The following is a 25,366-nucleotide window of genomic DNA, read 5'->3' on the forward strand; positions in this document are numbered from 1 at the left end:
TAAAAACACATAGGTTAATGCAGAACACACTTTCCCAGCTGGCTATAAAAACAATAATAATAAAAAAAGTAACATTGGACACATTTTATCAGGGCGGAATTAAGTAGTTTGGGCACTGAGTGGTTATAGATGCTCAAGCCTTAAAAGCGAATGCCATGCAGTTAAGAGAACGGAGCCAGCCGATGGACGGGAAAATGGAGCCACTTATACTTTTCTGACAATGAAATGGATTGCAATGTTAAATATTTATGCTATAGTCACCAATGCACTACTAGTCCAAAAAGATGCTTAAATGTTCATTACACAGCACGGTCTAATTCTTTTCATACCATTTGCTTTCACTTCATATGGTGACAGAAGAACACTCTGCTACATGAAAAAAACACTGCTTTTCTGCTAATAGTTACAAGGAAGAATACAGCTTTTAATTCTAGACTTCAAATTTTCCAAAAGATCCCTCATGGAATATTAACATATGGTTCTTAAAATTAAGCCAGCTGCACGTGTCTCCGGTGTATGTCAAAATGCAGTCCCCTCAAGCATAAAGTAGCAAGAACCTGAACCTCGTGATAATTCTGCTCCGTTCTACAACAATATTACATTAGCCTTAAATAAATCTGCTCCACATGGCCGCAGTATCCCGCTAACCCTAAATAATGTCAAGCCATAATAACTCAATGTAATCTATAAAATAATTAGCTACATAGGGCCAAGGAAATAGGAGCATAAAACAACATTAAAGATGCATTACAAGGATTGTTCTGAAACCATTTGATGGAATGTACTGGACATGATCAAATATTAATAAAACATGTGGTCTAATGTTCACTAGTGCTGTGCTTCTAAATGCGAGAAGCCCAGAAAGCATGTGGGCTCTTTGTAAGGGTTTATATTAGATTTGGTAAATAGACAGGGCACCACCAGAACCCATAACATACTCAAATTCCGGGAAGGAAGCAGAAGTCTACACTTGGCTTACAGCCGTCCTTCATATTATCTAACTAAATAAAAACTTTATCTGGTACAAAAGAGGTAAAGTGATTATAAAAACCAGCATTGAGCCTAATTTGGTTTTGGGCATTAAATAAAGTATTCTTCTTGCTTTGATGTATTTTCCTGTAAATGTAACAAATGCAGAAATACAGTGTATTTATAGACTGCCATGTCAGTTTTACAACATTTTACTATCATTTTTTTTGCAAGATTCTATTATTACAACGGATACAATCTAAAGTAAGAGTTCAGAGTAAAAAATAATAGGAATAGGATTTTATAAAATTCACTACAAAAACTATTTTCAGTAAGCCTACATCGGAAATTAAGAATTCTGGTTTTATGTTTGTTAACCTTGGTCTCAAAGGGACATATCAGGCTGAGATATCAGGTGCTTACGTCTGAGAGCTACTTTTTTACTTCGTTTCCTTCTTAACATTTATAGAGGCACTAGGAAAAGTAAAGCAGTTGAGATAAAGGGCACCTCACTTCAAGAGCTATCTAAAGGTCTATTCACACGTCATATTCAAAACATGTTTTCGGCAAATTCCTGCTAAAACCAGCTGTACTCTGCCACATTTCTATGACTAAAACTTTCATATGACCTACACATTATGGCCACCATAAAACAATATAGCTCAGCTTTCTCAACCTTTGGGCATGTGACACTGAACAAAAATGGATTCTGGGGTGAACAGCAGAAATAAATTTGTTTGTGGGTTTTGAAAGGAGTTCGAAAGGAGTTCACTTGTATTAAATTTATACTTTCAAATATAGATTTTATGGTAGTAACAGAAAGACACAGAGAGATTTATCATAACCTGTGTAGAGGAAGAGTGGTGTACTTACCCATAGTAACTAATCATATTATTTGTATCGTTCAGGGACCTTTTTAAAAATGAAACTAGCAATATGATTGGTTGCTATGGGCAACTGCACCACTCTTCCTCTAAATCTTCCCCAAAGATCCCTTTAAGCTTTACTGCATTTCTCTGCTCTTAGTTCAGTGACAATTATTTCTTTTCCGTTAAATATTTTTTGGGGCATTATCAGGGGTCAAGTCCTGGGAAAAAAAAGTGAGGGAACTCACCCAAGATTTCCATTCAAGGGTTGGTCCTGCAGGACTCCTGCTAATGGAAATGGTGTGCCTGCTGTAGAAAAAGTGCAGGAACTCTGTTCCCACACTTTCCTGCAGGACTTGAGCCCTGGGCATTACCCATGATTCCATTGTAAATTTTATTTAATTTTGATAGGCTGAATGAAAAAAAAGAGTCTGAAAGTGCTCCTGAAGAATAATGCAGACACAATCTTATGTCTTTGTTTCTGCCTTCTTTTTAGCCACTCCCTTTTCATACAAAAATGTGTGGTGGGCGGAGCTTCTGATTGTCATGTAGTTTGCTTTGAACTTAATTTTTCAGCAGTCATTAGTGCAGTAGTCATCCTTTAGGAGAATGTAATCTTCATAATGGTAAAGTTTCCTTTTCTCTCCTCACACAGTCTACAGTGTTACTATATGCAGAGGCATAACTTGTAGCTTTTGGGCCTCAGTGCAAAATGTGTAATAGGGCCTCCTTTGTACCATTTGCCATTTATAATACTGGTGTCTTTCTATGGGACAGAGTTTTTTTGGGGCCTCTCCAGCCACTAGGACCCTGATGCACCTGCTACCTCTGCACCCCCTATTACTGCCCTGATTATAGTGAATAATATCCTTATCCCCTCCTGCCTGGTGAATGTAATATAAACAGTTACAGCAGGACATAATACAATATGAGGTATAATTTACCTTATTCTGGCCAGCAAATATTCAGCCAGGTAAGCAGACTCCCTCTTACATAAGTATGTAAGTCAACTGTATACAGTGTACCAACTGTATAAGCAGTCAATTCGGCTGTATATTTACTGTGCGTGAGGAAAACTGAGCAACTGAGCCACTGAGCAGAAGAGAAACCTGCCTACAGGACGTATCCCATGACAACAAGCAAAAACTAGAGCGCACCCAGCCTATATATAAGGTAGGGCTGCCTATCAAAATCCATTAAATTCTGATATTTCCTTGTATTCGCAAATTATGTTTAGTTTCACATAATGCATCAGTTTAGATGTATTTATCTTTGTGGTAAATCCCCTCTTTGTAATCTCAGATGAACTAGTTAACTGGTATGTAGATGTTTGTAGTTGTTAGGCAATATGCCCCCAGTAACCAGAATGTGACATCACTGTGCTATTCAGCTAAAAAGTGGATTGGCCCTGGGAATTAGGTAAGGGAAAGGCAGGTTGACAGCTGTGAATACATCCGATTTCCAGTAACAGGTTGGCAGCAGTGAATACAGGATATTTCCAATCTTAGACTATGTTCCACACACTATTTTGAACCCTTTTAAAAAAAATAAAAATAAAAAAAAAGGGGTAAAAATGATATAATGGCTTAAAAAACTGTATGGGAACACAGACTTAAAAAACTGCTGAAAATAGGGAATAAAAAAACTGAGCAGTAATAATAATAATATTTTTTACCAGCAATCCTTTCACCAAAATACAATGCACAATCGAATAAAAACAAAAGAATGACTACTATACAGTGCCAACACAATGTACATGTTTTCAGATCCACCCTGAGCCCATTCACCGTCATGTTCGATCTTTGCAGAACGTTATTTTGTTTACGTACATTCAAGCAGGTCAGCCAAGGTTTTGGTCCTGAGAGCCACAGGTCTCTTGGTTTTATCATTTGCAATGGCAAACTCCTGCATACCCAGCTCTTCTGCTACCTTGGCCTGTGTCCTGTTATTAACCAGTGAACTGCGCAGCAGCTGCAAGATAGACAAAGAACAAGATAATGAGGGGACATAAAAACACGGCAACGCAATCCAAAATCCTGACACCGTAAAAAATGAGACCACTTAAGATCAGCTTTTAGTGTTCTTTAGAGTAGGTATGTGTCTTCATAACTCAAGTAAATTCCCTAGCCCAAGCCAAAACAAAACAAAGGAACTAAGAAGCCTATCATGGGATTTTAACGTATTAGCATTTTCCCTAATTTATGAACACTTTCTGGCATAAATTCTGCTTTGCTGACTGACTCATAATTTTGTTGGAAACTTCTTTTTCAGCATAGATCTCTCATTATTTCTAAAGCCATTCCTTTATTAAATCTGTTCTACTCAAACTGTCACTCTGAAGGTATTTTAGACAGATTAGGGCACCCAATGTTACATGAAAGATAAATGCTCATTGTGAATAATAAGAACGTTCTTTTACAGATCTTGGCAATGTCAGTCATGTTTGACAGGATTCAGTAATTATAGTTCAGGATAATATTGCTTCAAGACCTCCAATGTACCCAACTTGTTCATCACATGTGCTATATCTGTGTGTATAACAGTTGTGAATCTGAATTATGTGATCAAAACTGCAGCCACCATAATATTATGGGGACCTAAAAGTATTCTGCTCTGTATAAAATACGCTTATGACGTAAATAAAATACACAAAACAAAGTTGATGTCAGAAGCTATATATTCGAATACAATACAAGCATAGGCGTGCGCAGCCTATTGCATTAGGGTGTGCACCCTAAAGCACAAACTCACGCAGCGCACGCGTGTGTGTGATATATATACACACACACTCTTGCTTGCATGCACACATACATAAACATACCTACACTCATAAATATCAATACAAACAAAATGAAAAACTTTATTAAAACTTTTTTTGGGATTGGAGGCTCCATTATACATACACTGTACAGCAATCATACCTCCATTATACATACACTGTACAGCAATCATACCTCCATTATACATACACTGTGACTGTACAGCAATCATACATCCAATCCATTATGTATGATTGGATGTATGATTGCTGTACAGTCACAGACAGTGTATGTATAATGGAGGTATGATTGCTGTACAGTGTATGTATAATGGAGGTATGATTGCTGTACAGTGTATGTATAATGGAGGTATGATTGCTGTACAGTGTATGTATAATGGAGGTATGATTGCTGTACAGTGTATGTATAATGGAGGTATGATTGCTGTACAGTGTATGTATAATGGAGGTATGCTTGCTGTACAGTGTATGTATAATGGTGGTATGCTTGCTGTACAGTGTATGTATAATGGTGGTATGCTTGCTGTACAGTGTATGTATAATGGATGTATGATTGCTGTACAGTGTATGTATAATGGAGGTATGATTGCTGTACAGTGTATGTATAATGAATGTATGATTGCTGTACAGTGTATGTATAATGGAGGTATGATTGCTGTACAGTGTATGTATAATGGAGGTATGATTGCTGTACAGTGTATGTATAATGGAGGTATGATTGCTGTACAGTGTATGTATAATGGTGGTATGATTGCTGCACAGTGTATGTATAATGGATGTATGATTGCTGTACAGTGTAAGTATAATGGAGGTATGATTGCTGTACAGTGTATGTATAATGGTGGTATGCTTGCTGTACAGTGTATGTATAATGGATGTATGATTGCTGTACAGTGTATGTATAATGGAGGTATGATTGCTGTACAGTGTATGTATAATGGAGGTATGCTTGCTGTACAGTGTATGTATAATGGAGGTATGCTTGCTGTACAGTGTATGTATAATGGAGGTATGATTGCTGTACAGTGTATGTATAATGGAGGTATGCTTGCTGTACAGTGTATGTATAATGGAGGTATGCTTGCTGTACAGTGTATGTATAATGGAGGTATGATTGCTGTACAGTGTAAGTATAACGGAGGTATGATTGCTGTACAGTGTAAGTATAATGGATGTATGATTGCTGTACAGTGTAAGTATAATGGAGGTATGATTGCTGTACAGTGTATGTATAATGGATGTATGATTGCTGTACAGTGTATGTATAATGGAGGTATGCTTGCTGTACAGTGTATGTATAATGGATGTATGATTGCTGTACAGTGTATGTATAATGGACAGGGCTGTCTTTAATTTTGATTGGACCCTGGGCAAGCAATTTTTTTTGGTCCCCCCGGTCCCCCACCCCCATCCCACACATACTCGGGATCAGTACATGATCAGTAATATAATGTATGTACACAGTGACCTCACCAGCAGAATAGTGAGTACAGCTCTGGAGTATAATACAGGATATAACTCAGGATCAGTACAGGATAAGTAATGTAATGTATGTACACAGTGACCTCACCAGCAGAATAGTGAGTACAGCTCTGGAGTATAATACAGGATATAACTCAGGATCAGTACAGGATAAGTAATATAATGTATGTACACAGTGACCTCACCAGCAGAATAGTGAGTACAGCTCTGGAGTATAATACAGGATACATACAGGGGAGGGGATTATCAGATTATGCATGTGAGGGGAGGATAATAATGATTATTATAATCCTCCCCTCACATATATGTAACATCTCCCCCTCACATGTATAATCTGATAATCCCCTCTTCACATTGATAATCCCCTCACATATAATCTGATTATGATATTATATATGTGAGGGGATAATCAGTGTGAGGAGGGGGTTATCAGATTATACATGTGAGGGGGAGATGTTACATTTATGTGAGGGGAGGATTATAATAATCATTATAATCATTATTATCCTCCCCTCACATGTATAATTTCCTCCCTTCTCACATTATATAATAAATCCCCCCTCACATTATATAATAAATCCCTCCCCACACTATATAATAAATCCGCCCCCACATTATATAATAAATCCCCCCACCCCCACACTATATAATAAATCCCCCCTCACATTATATAATAAATCCCCCGCACACTATATAATAAATCCCCCCCCACCCCCACACTATATAATAAATCCCCCCTCACATTATATAATAAATCCCCCTCACATTATATAATAAATCCCCCCCACACTATATAATAAATCCCCCCCCCACATTATATAATAAATCCCCCCCACCCGCACACTATATAATAAATCCCCCCCCACACTATATAATAAATCCCCCCCCCACACTATATAATAAATCCCCCCTGACATTATATAATAAATCCCCCCCACACTATATAATAAATCCCCCCTGACATTATATAATAAATCCCCCCCACCCCCACACTATATAATAAATCCCCCCTGACATTATATAATAAATCCCCCCTGACATTATATAATAAATCCCCCCCCACACTATATAATAAATCCCCCCTGACATTATATAATAAATCCCCCCCCCACACTATATAATAAATCCCCCCTGACATTATATAATTAATCCCCCCCCACACTATATAATAAATCCCCCCTGACATTATATAATAAATCCCCCCCCACACTATATAATAAACCCCCCCCACACTATATAATAAACCCCCCCCTGACATTATATAATAAATCCCCCCCCACATTATATAATAAATCCCCCCTCACATTATATAATAAATCCCCCCCACACTATATAATAAATCCCCCCTCACATTATATAATAAATCCCCCCCACACTATATAATAAATCCCCCCTCACATTATATAATAAATCCCCCCCCCACACTATATAATAAATCCCCCCTCACACTATATAATAAATCCCCCCTCACACTATATAATAAATCCCCCCTCACACTATATAATAAATCCCCCCTCACACTATATAATAAATCCCCCCTCACACTATATAATAAATCCCCCCTCACACTATATAATAAATCCCCCCTCACACAATATAATAAATCCCCCCTCACACTATATAATAAATCCCCCCTCACACTATATAATAAATCCCCCCTCACACTATATAATAAATCCCCCCTCACACTATATAATAAATCCCCCCTCACATTATATAATAAATCCCCCCTCACACTATATAATAAATCCCCCCCACCCCCACACTATATAATAAATCCCCCCTCACACTATATAATAAATCCCCCCTCACATTATATAATAAATCCCCCCTCACATTATATAATAAATCCCCCCTCACATTATATAATAAATCCCCCCTCACATTATATAATCCCCCCCACACAATATAATAAATCCCCCCTCACATTATATAATAAATCCCCCCTCACATTATATAATCCCCCCCACACAATATAATAAATCCCCCCTCACATTATATAATAAATCCCCCCCACCCCACACACACACTATATAATAAATACCCCCCACACACACATTATACATACTCACATATCCGGCGGTGGGTCCCCTAATGCGGCCTGGATCCTGGAAGCGGCCGTGTGGGGACTGAGAGGAGCGGGAGACTCTCTCTGCTCCGCTCCTCTCTATGATGCCGCCCGTGACGTCGTACGTCACGTCACGTGACCATCTCCCAGACAGCCATTGCGGTACTGGCTGCCTGGGGATGAGTGATGACGGCGGCGAACATAAAAAGGTAGCGTGCGGCGCAATACCCGCCCCCCGCCCCCGCCCGCCAGCCTTTATCAGGGCCCATGGGGCAAAAGGGGCGAGCTGCTTTTGGGTCCCCAGGAATTACAGGGCCCGGGGCAGCTGCCCCTTTTGCTCCACGGCCGCGGTGATTAGGGTGTGCCTGGGCACACCCGGCACACCCTGTGCGCACGCCTATGAATACAAGACAAGACAATGCCAGGCTTAGCTGTGTCTTCTGAATGTATACATTTACAATACAGCATCATTGTAATTATTGCCTGTATTGTATCAATACACAGTAGGGCTGGGCGGTATGGCCAAAAATGTGTATCGCGGTATTTTTGTAACTTATGGCGGTTCCACGGTATATAACAGTATTCCCCCCCCCCCCCTCCCCCAAAATTAATTATTAGCCCTGCACTGCACTGTCCCCATCGGGGTAAATACTCACGTCACCCACAAGCGATGCTCTCCTCGTCCTCCTGTTTGTTGCGGCCGCTGGCACTGACACTCTCTATAATGTGCGGTATCCCTATTCTGAATCCCTATGCCCGGGCTGCAAAAGGTAGACAAAATAAACTAACGCATGTTCCGACGTCGGCCTTACGCTGGGGACGTGAATGTCGTCACCCGTCAGCCTATCACCGGCCGCAGCGATGTTCCGCCTCAGCCGGTGATAGGCTGAGCCCACTGTCATGTAAGAAGCCGGCTTCTTACATGACAGTGGGCTCAAACTATCACCGTCCCTATCAACCTATTTTGTTTACCTTTTGCAGCCCGGGCATAAGGATACAGTATAGAGCAGTGGTTTTCAATCTGCGGGCCTCCAGATGTTGCAAAACTCCCAGCATGCCCGGACATTGTAGTTTTGCAACATCTGGAGGTTGAAGACCACTGGTATAGAGTGTCAGCACTAGCAGCCGCAACAAACAGGAGGACCAGGAGGGCAGCGCTTGCAGGTGACATATATGGGTAGTAGCGCTGGGCTGATAATTCATTGGGGGGAGGGGGGGGGGGCAGAACAGCGCTCGCGGGTCACATATGATTAGTTCCCCGATGGGGACAGCGCAGCGCTGGGCTGATAATTCATTCATTCCCAAGGAGGAGGGGCCAAACCAGTATTGCAGTATGGGTTAAAATTCATATCGTGCAGCACAAAAAGTTCAGTATTTGGTATGAACCGGTATACCACCCAGCCCTAATACACAGCATTCCTAAATTCACAATAGGTGATTCTCAGAGCTCAGCACCCTCCCCCCTCCCTGTACACAGGTCACAGAACCTTCCTAGAAAACTATGCCAATGAAGTTAAGGGCGTCCTCTCCAGGGCGTCTATTGTGCCCCCATCCATGGGGATTATTGTAAAGCATACCTCTAAATGCTATTAAAAGCCACTCAGATATGATGGCTGCCCCCAATAATAATATACAAAACAAGTTAATTAGGGTCTATTCACACGTACAGTATCCTGCACAGATTTGATGCGCAGGATTTCAAGCTGTGTTCAATTTACATTGAAATCTGCAGCAGAAAATCCTGCGCATCAAATCTGCACAGGATACTGAACGTGTGAATAGACCCTCTGTGACAGGCTGTAATTGCAGATCTATCATAGTAGCCATAAAGGCCTTCAGAAGCCCTCTAGCTGCCATGGTGACCGACTAGCACCCACAATTATGTTGTGGGTGCTGATTGGAAGTCTAGAAGTGCGGGTGAGTGTAAATAGAGCCATCGCTATATAAAATGACCGCCATGCCACTGTAAATAGGCATATTGGCAGTCGATAAGGAAACAATTGAACCCTCAGAAGACATCATCCACACCAGATTGCAATAAACAATAATGCCACATATCCCATTCAAAGTACTCACATAACGTGTACAAGAATATAAATTAAGTTTTAAATGTGATGGAGAAAATTGTATTTTTTTTCCCTAGGGTTTTTGAAAGCAGAAATTAAGTGATGTCCATGACCACCCACCAACCGGATATTTTTTTTCCCTAGGGTTTTTGAAAGCAGAGATGAAGTGATGTCCATGACCACCCACCAACCGGATATTTTTGTTTCAACTTACATAAATTCACAATACATCACAAGGCCACAGACTGGAAGCAAATGAGTAGAAGGTGGGTTATTTTGTCAGTTTTGCTGGTTAATCCTAAAATGCGGACCTTGCGGATGACAAGGTCAGCCTCCCGTGCAACAGCAATATAATCCTGGGTAAAGCATATGTTTTAACGGAAGGAAAGAATCTGAATGTCTTACACGCTCCAAGCAAAGAAGAACACTAACAAACAAGAGCATTTGGCTGACAGTAGGAATCACAAGCTGTACCAGTGCCTTCTCCATTAAATTGCCTTCCGTGCAGCAAACATTTAGACAGAGCATGAAAGTATACGGATTTTGTCTCTTTAGAGCAGCATTTGCTTTGTCTTATTGCTATTGTGTTTATTTGAATTACATTACAGTCATATTTCCTTTAATTATTCGGATTAGCATAATTGTGAATTCTAAATTTAACAATGTCCCGATTCATGACCATCATCTTGAAATTACAAATCCAGTGAGTGGGATTTCTATTAATTCCGCTACGAAACTGTGCACATATCTGAGGTCATTTGTAAAAACTTGACTGATGCTGCTAAAACAATAGCAACATTGTTCCTTGTGATAAACAAGATCCATTTCCCTTTGGCTAGAACTACAGAGAGAATTTTTAACCCTGTAATAAAGTATATTTAGAGATAAGTAATTTGTTGCTTTGTAGCCATTTTTATACTTCTGTTGGTTAAACAGCTATATCTTTTTTTATATTCCAAGCTATTTAAGTAATGTTTGCATTACTTGACAGTTAAAATTAAATTTCATGCATATTTTCTTTTATTGTTTTAAAATTATTAAGCATTTACAGCACAATTTTTACATGTTTACAATGTCCAAACTCATTTCACTTTATGAATTTCTTTGTGAAGTAAAATGATAAATTTCATATTCAAGTTAAAGGGGAACTCCGATGGGAAAACATTTTTTTTCAAATCAAATAGTGCCATAAAGTTAAACAGACTTGCAAATTACTTCTATTAAAAAATCTTAACCCTTCTAGTACTTATCAGCTGCTGTATACTACAGATATACTACCGAGAAATTTGTTAAGTTCTTTCCAGTCTGACAACAGCGCTCTCTGCTGACACCTCTGTCCATGTCAGGAACTGTCCAGGGCAGGAGAGGTTTGCTATGGGGATTTGCTTCTAATCTGGATAATTCCTGACACGGACAGTGAGGTCAGCAGAGAGCACTGTGGTCAGACTGGAAAGAACTTCACAAATTTCTCTGTAGTATACAGCAGCTTGTAAGTACTGGAAGGCTTCAGATTTCTATATAGAAGTAATTTACAAATCTGTTTAACTTTCTGGCACCAGTTGATTTGAAAACATTTGTTTTCCACTTGTTTCCACCGGAGTTCCCCTTTAACCCATTTCCAGCATTTGTTCAGGAGCTAAGCCTGCTCCATATACAATGAGTGCCAGATTGCAGCTTACATCGTGCTGCAGCACCTGGGATTGGTAATTATTCTGATGTTGGCCACCCCACCACCCGCAGTCCGCTGTCATATATGGTCCCCACTGTGCTCCTGTTCTGTCAGCTTCAGAAGACACACATTAGGAGTAGGATGTTATCGGTAGCAAGGAGAACAAGAGCGTAGTGGAGACCCGAAGTTGGGGGGCAAGAACGTGGTCTTCCTGCACAGGGAGGCAGTTAACTAAGTTTTATATTTATCTGCAAAACCCCTTCAACCAAGTGCTACTGTCAATGGCTCCCTGTGTTACTCACAATACATTTAGGAGGTGTCATAGAATTGCCATGGCAGCTGTTGGCCTAATAGAAGCTCTGCCATCTTAGTATACCTATTGAAGGGCTTTTCCAGGGATAGAAACACCGCTGATTTCTTCCAAAAATAGCCCCACCTCTGTTCTTATGTTGGGTGTGGTACTGCAGCTCAGTTCCAGTGAGGTGAACAGAGCCAAGTTGTAATACCACACACAACCTAAGGACATGGGTGGTGCTGTTTTTGGATTAACCCCTTCAACCCCAAGGACCCATCCCATTTTCACCTTAAGGACCCGGGCATTTTTTGCACATCTGACCATTGTCACTTTAAGCATTAATAACTCTGGGATGCTTTTACTTTTCATTCTGATTCCAAAAATGTTTTTTCGTGACATATACCACCTTATGTTAGTGGCAAATTTTGCTTTTTTTTTTTTTTTTTACTTTGAAGCTCTCTGCTTATAAGGAAAAAAGACATCCCAAATAAATTATATATTGATTCACATATACAATATGTGTACATTATGACTGCATCATAAAGTTGACATGTTTTTACTTTTGGAAGACATCAGAGGGCTTCAAAGTTCAGCAGCAATTTTCCAATTTTTGTGGGCGCACTAGAGGGCTTAGAAGGAAAGGAGCGACAATGGGATTTTGGAAACTACACCCCTCAAGGGACATAACAAGGGGTACAGTGAGCCTTCAGACCCCACAGGTGTTTGATAAATGTTCATTAAAGTGGGATATGAAAATGAAAAATTAGATTTTTTACACTAAAATGCTGGGGTTACCCCGAATTTTTCATTTTTACAAAAGGTACACATGGCGCATTATCAGCGTAAAGAAAGCATTTCCAAATGGCCTCGAACCGCTTCCGTGTCATGGCCATACTGTAAAGTGGGGTCTGGTAGAGGATGCCCCCGCTCCAGTACTGCCTGACACTTGGTTTTTTGACCAGGCCGTATGTAGCATGAGGCCCCAAAATGTCCTCATTTAGGCTGCACTTACGTGGCACTGGAAGGGGACACCGGTAAAATTGTGTGGGGAGTCGGACTCCTACTACGAGCGGCATGGACGCTCATACTAGTGTCGGCCACTGGGTCACTTTCATGGGGGTGCATGGCCTCACCTGGCAGCATCTCCGCCGCCTTCTGGGGGACTCATCTCTGCTAGATGATTAAGAGGACGAGGAAGAACACAGAAAAGTAGGATCTTCCTCGTCCACACTGGCAGATTTGGAGTCGGAGGAAAGTAAAGAGTATGCCTCCTCTGTAGAAAATGCCCGGCAAAGGGGGGGGGTTAGGGAAGTGTGTAGTATATGCGTTTGGTGTAACTTTTATATACAATGGTGTGTGATTGGAAGTCACACACAGTTATATAAAAAAAAAAATAGCTGCAGCCAAAAAAAAAAAAAAAAAAAAAAAAGGGATGCAGCGTCCTGAAACTAATAGGGCCTGGGTCACGCTGCAAAATCTGTGGCGGACCCTTGAGGACCTATTTTTACTTTTCAACCTGCTATCTGTCCCTGCATACAAACACCACTTCAGCCCTGAGGGGCTCAGATCTTGGCAGAGGGGTTCCCTGGCTCTTTCTCTCAGCTCTGCCCGCTGACTGAACTCGATGGAGCTGAGGGAAAGGGACACTAACCCCTCCTCTGCCGGCTGCTATTGGTACAACCAATAGCAGTGCTCCTGGTAAGGTGATGGTATCGCTACCTCCCCCTAGCTACAGGAGGTGATTGGCGATGTATAGTACACCGTCGATCACCTAATTCCGGGTCATCGGGTCACACATGACCCGTATGACCGGAATCGCTGCAGATCGCCGGTGTGAATTTACCAGCGATCTGCGGAGATTGCCGACATGGGGGGAGGGGTGTCTCAGGATCCCCCTGGATCTCTCAAATATGGAACCAAAAAAAAACTACAGTTTGTGTCAAAAAAGAAAGCCCTAACAGTTTCAAGAGAAAAAACTAAAAAGTTGTGTCTCATATTACATACAAAAAGGTGGTATAAAAAAAACACCATAAAAACCAAAACCCAGTCTCTACCGTCCTTTTCTTTGGTATGGTTTTGAGCCCTGCAAAAATAACAAGTGTTCAGAAAATAGACTAAACATAATCACTGTGGGGGAGATGTATCATTTCCAGTGTATAATAGACGTTTTTTACCCCTCTGCCTGTTGTGTAAATTTGGCGCAGCTGCGTTCAATTTATCATTCTTGTGCAGTTACTTTCTTGAATTGCGTTTAAATTTAGAATTCTCCTCAGAGCATAAATTTACACCGCAGCTCTATTTAGTAGGAGCTTTGTCTGCAGCGTATCTGCACCTAAACAGTAAGTGTGTCCTCGTTATTAGTTTTAAAATTTTTTCTTCATTATGTAGAGTTTTAATCTCACAATAATACCACATCTCCCAATTATAACACATCAATTATACCAATGTCCTTATTCTTCATTTAACATCTGTGACACCCCTGTGCAAATCACCTCAAATGTACATGGTGCACTCTACCTTATGGGCCTTGTTGTGCGCCCACAGAGCACTTTGCGCCCACATATGTGGTATCTCCGTACTCTGGCTAAATTGTGTCCCCAAAAATGGGGGTCTTTTTTCCCATTTACCTCTTGTGAAAATGTAAAGTATGCGGCAACACCTGCATTTGAGTGTAAATAATTTTATTTTTATACACTAACATACTGGTGTAGACTCCAACTGTTCCTTTTCATAATGGGTAAAAGGAGAAAAAGCCCCCCAAAATCTGTAAGGCAATTTCTCCCGAGTACGGCGATACCCCATATGTGACCCTAAAATGTTGCCTTGAAATACGACAGGGCTCCAAAGTGAGAGCGCCATGTGCATTTGAGGCCTAAATTAGGGTTTTGCATAGGGGTGGACATAGGGGTATTCTATGCCAGTGTTTCCCAAACAGGGTTCCTCCAGCTGTTGCAAAACTCCCAACATGCCTGGACAGTCAATGGCTGTCCGGCAATACTGGGAGTTGTTGTTTTGCAACAGCTGGAGGCTCCATTTTGGAAACAATGCCGTACCAGACGTTGTTCATATTTACTGGGGAGGGGAGGGGGTCTGTGTAGCGGTGTGTGTGTGTATATATAGTGTTTTTTTACTTATTTTATTTAAGTGTAGTGTAGTGTTTTTAGGGTACAGTCACACGGGCGGGGGTTGACAGCGAGTTTGCTGCATCTCAATCTTGCAGCACTCCCTGTAAACCTCCGCCCATGTGAGTCTACCCTGTCCAAACACATTGGGGGGAGGGGGGGGGGGAAACATCCAGCTGTTGCAAAACTACAACTCCGAGCATGCCCTTTGGCTGTCCGTGCATGCTGGGATTTGTAGTTTTGCAACAGCTGGAGGCACACTGGTTGCGAAACACGGAAACAGACTCAGTGTTTCGCAACTAGTGTGCCTTCAGCTGTTGCAAAAACGTCAAATCTCAGCATGCAGTGACAGCAGAAGGACATGCTGGAACTTGTAGTTATGCAACAGCTGGAGGCATACTGCTACAACTCCCAGCATGCCCTTTGGCAGTCCTTGCATGCTGAGGGTTGTAGTTATGCAACAGCTGAAGGCACACTGGTTGCAAAACACTTGAAAGTTTTTTACTTAACTTAGTGTTTCCAAACCAGTGAGCCTCCAGCTGTTGCACAACTTCAATTCCCAGCATGCATGGTCTGTCAGTGCATGCTGGGCGTTATAGTTTGGAGGCACAGCTGGAGGCACACGGGTTGGGAAAAAGAGTTAGGTAACGAACAATGTTTCCCAACTAGTGTGCCTCCAGCTGTTGCAAAACTATAATTCCCAGCATGGCCAGACATGCTGGAAGTTGTATTTCGGCAATATCTGAAGGGTCAGATGTTGACGAACTACAACTCCCAGCATGCTTGGGCAGTCTGGGCATGCTGGGAGTTGTAGTTTTGCAACAGCTGGAGGTCCACAGTTTGTAGACCACTGTATAATGGGCTGCAATCTGTGGTCTTCCAGATGTTACAGAACTACAACTTCCAGCATGCCTTGACAGAGTGGGCATGCTGAGATTTGTAATTTTGGAACATCTGGAAGAGCACAGATTGGAGACCATTATACAGTGGTCTCCAAACTGTGGCCCTCCAGATGTTGCAAAACTACAACTCCCAGCATGCCCAGAAAGCCAAAGGCTGTCTGGGCATGCTGGGAGTTGCAGTTTTGAAACTCCCAGAGGCAGCAGTGAGATCGCTTTACGGCGATCTCACTGCTGCCAATGAAAATGCCGCCCTGCTGCTGCAAACTCACCGCGGGGACGCACCACCTCCGGGACCGCCTGGAGGACGCCGCTCGCACCGAGACCACTCGGGACACCGCATGGCCGGGTAAGTGACGCCGGGGGACGGGTAAGGGACACTTAGCAGAGCAGTGTGTGTCCTGATCCCCGTGATCCGGACTCACACACCGTGCTGCTAAGTATTCTGATAGTGAAACGCTGCTGTCAGCTGGGGGGGGGGGGGGGATGAAACCCCCCGTGGTCACATGGTAAGATGGCTGGCTATCAGTGATAGCCACCATCTTACCGGGCGCTGGGGGAAAGTATAACGGAAAGCAGTAAATTTTTAAAATAAAAGGAGAATGATCTACAGTGTTAAGTGGATTACAAAGCTATTTTAATGTGACGGAGCTTGTTCAATGATAAGTTATCAAACATTTCCTATATAAATGTATTAAATTGTTGGATCATAAAACAACAATACCAATATACAAGTGATCTAATGAATAACTGAACTGTAAACAAATATTCTATATGCAAATTATTTTAAAAGTGCTTTGGAATAACCAAGGAGTAAAAAGCAATATAAAGCAAACCAAATGAGGAATTGAGATAGGAAAGTAAAAACATTCTGGTGGTTCCTTAGTAGAACTTTCCTTCAGAAATAGAAAGGATTGCTACGTGCAGTTAAAGTTGGCTTATATTTATGGGGAAAAAGACGCACGTGCGTCAAAATTTTTGGTGCAAAGGAAAAAAACGCAGGTAATAAATCCATGTGTCCTATATATGCAGCTCCAAGGTACCCTGATTCAGCCACATCTGGAGGACAGGCTCTACCAAAACGTGCGCAAAAAAAAGCGCAAAAAAAAGGGCTTGCGCAAAATTTTGCGCAAAAAAATACACACAAAACAGGGGTAAAATCTTTGATACATGTCCCCCTATAAGACTATGTTTGGTCTATTACAGTCAGTGGACCTGACATAGGTATATTGAGGTATATGTACACATATAGTGTACACTGATTGTGTACTCCAACAATATGATGTAAACGGGGGCATTAGAATGTAGGCAACACAAATAGACAACGTTCAGAATCACATGATTAATAACAATAACAAACAATAAACAATAACATTCTGCATACACTGATCAAAACAATGGCACTATATTTCTAATTATTGTGCGTAGTAAACAAAGCGTGCGTGCCAGGAAAACAAATGTGTTTTCAGTAAAAATAAGAGAAACAGCTAGGCTACAAAATAAGACAAAGTCTCTGAAAAGTTTATACTGAAAATTGCTATTTCGGGCACCTATTTCTGTGAAACAAAATGGAGCGTTTCAGGAATGCACCTGTAATCAGGCAAACCGAGACAAAAGTCTACATCTCGAGCGACAGTCAAGTGAAGTTAAAAGTAACAATATTTTGTTCAAAGCATATTTCTCTGTGTTGTTTGGTAGCACTGGACTATGGTGTTTTTCTACTCTCTTTTCTATGATGATAACAAGTGTGCAGAAAGATTCTTCTATATTTCATCTGCTATTACCATTAGCTACATGTAACTGAAAATGTATTTAGTATTGCTTTAAGTCATTTGTACTAGGAATTTAACATTCAATTTTAGATGCTACTTAAAGGGGATAAGGTGTTAGATCGCGTGGGTCCCACTGCTGGGGACACGATCTCCGCTGCGGCATCCCTGTGGGGGTCCCCAGTGGCGGGACCCTCGCGATCTAACATCTTATCCCCTATCCTTTGAACAGGGGATAAGATGTTTTCAGGTAAACACACTGCAGATTCCACTTAAAAAAGATGAAACATGACTGCTTTCTTTCAAAAACAGCACCGCGATTGTCCAAAGACTGTGTGTGGTATTGCAAGAGCTGCTAAACCATTTTCTGATCAAGGACACGGCAGTCAATATTCTGTTGCAGTACACATAGCAACCTAGAACATGAATTCCCTATCTGACCTTAGGCCTCCCTCACACACCCACCCTTTTGTGGAAGTATAAAAAAATAAAAATAAATTAACGTTCAAAATAAAATGCTGACAGGTGTCTCTTGTCACACCTGTAAGGGTATGTTCAAACTACGGATTGTGAACGGAATCTCCGCTTGCAGAATTCCGCGGAGATTCCATTCTGGCGGCCGCAGACAAAATAGTTTGGCGGTAGGACCGCACGGCAGTACACAGTCACCAATGATGGCTATGCAGTGCTCGTGGACATACGCACAAAGAATGAACATGTTCTTTCTTTGTGCGGAACAATTTCAGCGGCGGAATTGTCTGCTGCTGAAATTGCTCAGTGTGAACGGGTCTCGCGGAAACCCATTCACACCGATGTTTATGTTCACAGCACGTAATTCCATTGGAATTACGTAGTGTGAACATACCCTAACAAAACATGTAATGTTATTTAAGCGTGTTTAAATGGAAGAATTTTTTGCCTAAAATAAGATGCATAGCATGAAAAACAAGGTTGTTTTTCTTAGCAAAACCTGATTACAATATAACTTGTGGTTCCTCAGGGTGTAGGGCAGTAAGAACATACAATAGCCTGATATTATAATCAGAACAATCAGAACTTTATTGAAGATGGATTAGAAAAAATTTCTTAGAAAATCCCCAGGACAATGTCATAAATAGCGCCCACACAAGTGAAGGTAAGCACTCCATGTCTCCAGGTTCTTGAAAAAAAATAAAAAAAACAGCAAGAAAAGCCTTCATTACCTTTGACGGTCACAATCAGTAACTTTAATTAAGTTAGCAGCATGCAAACAGGCCACTACCCTGGTATAAATCAGCTACACAAAGAGCCTTAATGCTGCTATCTCTGAAACAAGCACCAATGCCACTACGAGCATATAAAGCTTATTACTGATTACATTATTGATTCGTCAAACTGAAGAAACAAAGACTGCATGAGGCTTCAAGCTCATAAATCACTTTGCCATGTCATTGCAACATATTTCTTAAAGCACCACAAATCTCCTGCAAGGAGCCGCGCTGACGGACTACCTAGTTATTCATCAACGGCAGAATAATTCACTAAATGCCCAGCTCCGCCTGTGATGCCTGCCTTCTAGGAGCATGATTTATGTGGTTCTCACCGTTAAGTGGCCCTCGTGATGACCAGGGAAATGTATGAATAAATATTCGGAGGCTACCAGCTGCATTATAGAGTCACCCAGGAATTCCATCCTCTGGTTGTGGCCTCTGGAGAGAAAAGAAACAAACACTGATATGAGGAGATCGATAATCACTCAGTGAATAATGGATTAAATAAAGAATCATACACATTTTTAGTCCAGTACATTGAATGTGTTCAATCTCACAACATTAACTTAAGTATAGTACTGTTAGTTTCAGGCTTTGTGGCCTAAAAGTAGCGAGAAAAAATAATATTGTAAAGGGAATGAAGTGTTCATTTTTTTTCACAAAAATACATACAAGGCTGGCACTGTCTGAGCATCTCTATTGCAAAATAAAATAGGTCAGGAAGAGTTTTTGTTATTAAAAGCCTCAATGACAACGCATAACTAAGCTGTCTGGTAACAAAGCTCCTACAGCATGTCACGCTACCGAGTCCCAAAACTGCTTCATGCCTAATCTAGAATTTGTAATAATTGGGGCAGGAGCTGTGATTTAGCTCTAAGCAGTAGACAGCCCATCAAAGTGTTGGGTGTGGGGACAGCACACTGTAATGGCTACAACAGTTGTATTGGGATGCTAGGTCATTTTGGGCTGTTCCCATTCAGACACAAAACGAACAAACATAGTGCATGCACAATATATTAATGGGTTGGGTTGACAACCCTAAAGGATGATTTGCAGTACTTATGATAGTGGATACCTCGAGCTAAAAAAAAAAAAAAAAAAAATCCCTAGGTTTCAAGCTGCAATTCATTCTGTCATTCATTTTATACCTCCTAATTTAATCCTAGTTTACAACTGGTTACTAGTTTTTCTCTTGCCCTTTCTCATAAGATATACTGGAGTTGAGGCCTGTAGATTCAGGATGCTTCTGCCTTCTCTAGCACATAGGTATCAGCACAGCTTAATTCTCTGACAGATTTCCTCATCTACAGCCCATAAGAAAGCGCTTACACAGTTTTAAAAGGCACTGATGAAGAAGAGAATGTGATTCAAAATCTGCCGGGACCTCTTCTCTTTACTCTCGTATCCAGCTTGTGTGATTTCTTCCTCTCTTCCTGCAAAGTGGCTTTTGTATTTTACCCCTTATCTACAGCCTTTTCAGCCCTCTCTAAAAAAAATTTATTTCTTTCCGCCATCTCAACCCTATGATCTGTTATCCCCCAACCCTCCCGCAAAGGTAAAGAGCAGAGCGAGCCCACAGTGTAAAGATCAGCAAGGCAGGAGAGATATCTGCGAATCTCTATAAATGGATTCTGTTCACGGAAAGCAGACTGGTCAATCAAAACTTCTGGAAGCCACCGTTTGTGTCACCAAGATCATTGCCTAAATGTTAACAGATGGCATATAAAAGATAGAGAATAAGAGATGTTCAGTGCTTTTATGTCTGGCTATATGCAATCCAAAAGGTAACCCTTTAAGTTTATGGAGCGATTTTACAGACTTGCATTTGCTAGGTTTGACACGCATAATATCTGGCAAGCATTGAAATAAAAATTTCAAGTTGATATGTTCCCAGCACATCTGTACATATATTTGTAAATGTTAAAAGTACAACTTGGCAGCTCCAGTTTTAGAACCATTAGAGATTTAACACACATTTTGAGAGACTCTAAATGTGCATTGAGTTCCAAATCTCATACAGGTAAAATTATTAGTTTAATTGGAAAAATGTACATAGCTTCTAATTTAAATAAAATTCCAGTTATCATGTCAGCCACAATCTTTAATGTTCTCCAGACAGACTATCTTTTCTTATAGAGATGGCGTTCAGTATATAACACAATACTTTACTTATTGACTGACTGCCTCTTTTGTTGGTACACAATGGGCAAAAGATTTGGCACCTGAACTTACAACTCTATTATGAAGCAAGCTACAGCAGGTGGAGACATGACACTTACTATAAGACAATGCTGCCAACACCCGGATACAATGACAAATAGGCTCTTACGGTTTCATCCCAAGTAAGATGCTACTGTACGCAAGCACAATAAATTCATTACTAGAAAGTAGTGATGCCTACCTAGAATCTTACTAATCTCTCCCAGCTTTATGTGAATTAGACATATTTGTCACAGCCTGTACATAGTTTATCTACCTGCAGAAATGTTTTGTAGGGTGAAGCTATGTTCAGGAGGTGGGGACTACTGGAAGGCATTGAAAATGTAATACTTATTATCACTTAGGTATTAACCTGATCTTACAATGTTAATGTCCTGGGGCTTAAAGGGGTACTCCGCCCCAGACATCTTATCCCCTATCCAAAGGATAGGGGATAAGATGTCAGATCGCAGCGGCCCGCTGCTGGGGAGGCCCCGGATCACTGCTGCGGCACCCCGCTATCATTACAGCACAGAGCGAGTTCGCTCTGTGCGTAATGATGGGCGATACAGGGGACGGAGCAGCGTGATGTCATGGCTCCGCCTCTCGTGACATCACGGCCCGTCCCCTTAATGCAAGTCTATGACAGGGGGAGTGACGGCCTCCACGCCCCCTCCCATAGACATGTATTGAGGGGGGCGTGCCGTGACGTCACAAGGGATGGAGCCGTGACGTGACGATGCTCCGGCCCCTGTATTGCCCGTCATTACGCACAGAGCGAACTCACTCTGTGCAGTAATGATAGCGCGGTGCCGCAGCGGGGCTCCCCAGCAGCGGGACCGCGGCGATCTGACATCATATCCCCTATCCTTTGGATAGTGGATAAGATGTCTAGGGGCGGAGTACCCCTTTAAGGCTATAAGATGTCAGAGTGACATTGCAGGTTTGATTGTGGTGTGCTTTAAAGGTGCATACAGGCTGGAAGGGAGAAGATAACGAATAGTAGTAGTTGAGCTTCTGAGTATGTCCTCCAAAAAATAAAACAATTCTCTAAGCCTTTGACAGTTGGGTTTTATAAACTTCATTTTTTTCACTTAACATGTGTTCATTAGGTAAGCAATAAAATAGAGGAAAGACTAATTATTTGGACCCACAATTAACTAGGTTTGAACATAATAAATAAGCTACAATCTTTAAATGTTTCTAACTTTAAAACAAAAAAGAAAAAGCAGATACACATTATTCCATCCCCTGCTCATTCTGTGGTTTACAGTACTCTCTATCCATGTTTATGCTGACCATTTTTCACTGTTCTTAACTCTAAAAATGGTGCTTGTGCTATATGTCTCAGCAGGACGGCAGATAAAGAGATCAGATTCTTTGCTTACAAGGTCAGATGGTTAAATCCTACTGTTCTCAAGGTGAACGCTCGAGCCAGTAGTCGTATGTGTGTAAACATAACTCCAATTGCATCTTCGAATTTCGTCAGCTTCTTTAGAACCGGTGAGGTCTCTATCAATTGTCGATCAGTGTTCGGCTCTTGCAGCTAAGAACAGATGAGAAGGAAGGTTCTTAGTGATATTATTTGACTGCCAAAATGTAAATGTATTGCTTCTGCTACTGTAACAAATAAAGTTAGCATGGTTATGTTACACAAAATAGCAATAAACTGTGCATCTTATTTCATTGTCGACTGTGTTATCACTTTGAGACAACGGAGAGCATGATCAAATTCCTTCTGCTGCCAGTGGATCACCTCCATTGCTTATTTGCTTATCACATCATCATAAAAAGTGCCTCTATTAAGTATGAGATGACACCCTGCTACGCTCACTGCTATATTTTGCATAGACCGTCATCATAATTCTCTCAGCTAGTTTATGTTACTGCAAGTAAAGCAGAATCCAAAGAGTATGTAGAATAGAAAAATGAAAATTAAATGCCATGTCTGTAAATAAATTAGACTTCTATAAAGTAAAGAAAGTATAAAATAGAAAGGAAATCAGCAAGACAAATGTACTCAAAGACAAATATGTAAACTATCTCGTCCCATTTATATACGGTAACTACAAGAGTCATTTTACCTGCCAAACCATGATGGAAAAAAAAATGCATGTTTTTCTATAATATAGATATATAGATAGTATAATACAGGACATAAATCGATCTAAACACAAACAGCAACCCAGAAAAATAACAATTAAACACTTCTTTCATCCATTACAGAAAACATATTAAAACAAAGAAATAATGGAGACCGAAAGCAAACCTGCCAGTTTTAAGCTATCAGATGTCAGGAAATGGAACAGTGCTGTACCCGTGGCGTTGGTCAAGCAGATTGCATGACTGAAAAACACTTTTTAGGTCCTAGCTGCTGCAAGTGCCCAAGAGGCAATATCTATTTATCTGTTAGCTGCCCAAAGTATACTATATTCAGTGCATTCTTGGCAACTCTTCTCAACAAAAACAGATTGCTCAAGTGTTCAATCAGGAGGCAGCTAGAACTATCAGTTATAGCTAAGAGGAGAGACTCTAGAATTCTGTGAATTTGGGGCGCATTACAACTAGATCCTGCCTCCTGGCTACTACAAGCTGCACAATCGAGACGACCGGTATGGCTCCACTACCCTCTCCGACCTCTGCAGAGGGCTGCCAGCTCAAGACTGCTGACTAGTCCACTTTTAAATATTAGTGTAGTCTATGGGTACAAACAAAGGGCTGCCCTTAGACAACGCCCTGTCACAGTCTACTTTATGAGACCCGACCCTAACCTGTCTGGAACTCCTACCTATGCTAAAAGTATCATTATCCACTGAACAGCAACTGCAGGAGTGGCAACAGTGCATACATATTACTGTAACAAAAGAACAATAAGGAGGAAGGTAAAATGAAAAGCGCTACAGAAAACATATCTAAACTCTTGTCCTAAGGCTAGGTTCACATTGTCGTTGAACTCGTTCTGGGTCTGTTCAGTTCTTTTTTGCAACAAATGGCCCCAGAACAGGTCAGAGCACAACTGACTCCACCGGGTTCTGACTGATCCCGTTTATTTGAATGGATTCCATGAGGGAAAATTTATTTTTTCTCCACTAAACTTCTCCTTTGTTACAACACACATGCCAACAGAGATCCCTTTAGCAGAGTCCAACGGCAATGTGAACCTAGCCTCAGTCTTCAGGAGGACCTGTGGTGAGTTAAAACAAATTTAAGGTATAATTTACAGGACACATCTGCAGCCCTTTAACACTACAAGATAGGGGATCTACAAGATAGGGGATAAATGTTTGATCGCGGGGGGTCCGACCGCTGGGGCCCCCCACGATCTCCTGCACAGGGCCGTGGCTCTCCTGTGCAGGCCGCAGTATGACATCGCGGCCGACATGCCTCCTCCATGTAACTCTATGGGAGAGGCGGGGAGGCAGCGTTCGTGCCTCTCCCATAGAACTGTATGTGGACGGGTTTTTTCCTCTCCGTTGTATCTGGACGGGGCGGGGGCGTAAACATCGACCTTTCAGTTGATGCGATGCGCCTTAGCGCTCATACTGAGCGCTAATGCCGGGGCCCCGTTTTGGAGATCGCAGGGGGTCCAAGTGGTCGGACCCCTCGTGATCAAACACTTCTATCCTATTCTGTGGATTCCCTATGCTCATCCTGTAATATTGGCTGCACATAGCCAATGTTAAGTCCTAACTGACTCCCTCTGAATGTCATCTCTATAACGCTCAATTATTCATAACACCTTAGCAGTAGCTCTATCATCCCTGTTCTTTGGTTGAAACGTTTTCTGATAACAGTTACAACCTCCTGAACATTTACACAGTGCCTGTCTCTACAACACAGTTTGTATAACTGAAATTTATTTGTGAGAATATTTTTCTGGTAAAATGTTCTTCCTAAAAACTCTTGCTAAATTATACATGGGTCTATGCTTTT

At 41.3% G+C, this 25,366-nt stretch overlaps 1 protein-coding gene and 1 long non-coding RNA gene across 2 annotated transcripts in view; one reads left to right on the forward strand and one right to left on the reverse strand.

Moving 5' to 3' along the window:
- The window catches only part of DROSHA (drosha ribonuclease III), a 261,155-nt gene that overhangs the window by 11,199 nt on the left and 224,590 nt on the right, over positions 1 to 25,366 (reverse strand). The window contains exons 25-27 of the mRNA XM_056520973.1: positions 22,822 to 22,979; positions 19,567 to 19,672; positions 3,665 to 3,806 (exon numbers count right to left, since the gene is read on the reverse strand). Coding sequence (XP_056376948.1) covers positions 3,665 to 3,806; positions 19,567 to 19,672; positions 22,822 to 22,979 — 406 coding nt within the window. The remainder of the gene's footprint in view (positions 1 to 3,664; positions 3,807 to 19,566; positions 19,673 to 22,821; positions 22,980 to 25,366) is intronic.
- LOC130273726 (uncharacterized) lies at positions 2 to 22,917 on the forward strand. Its single transcript, XR_008844104.1, has 3 exons — positions 2 to 2,461; positions 10,375 to 10,496; positions 22,788 to 22,917. It is a non-coding gene; the product is annotated as an uncharacterized LOC130273726 (long non-coding RNA).

This window comes from Hyla sarda, chromosome 5, assembly GCF_029499605.1.
Source record: "Hyla sarda isolate aHylSar1 chromosome 5, aHylSar1.hap1, whole genome shotgun sequence".
NCBI classification, from domain to species: domain Eukaryota; kingdom Metazoa; phylum Chordata; class Amphibia; order Anura; family Hylidae; genus Hyla; species Hyla sarda.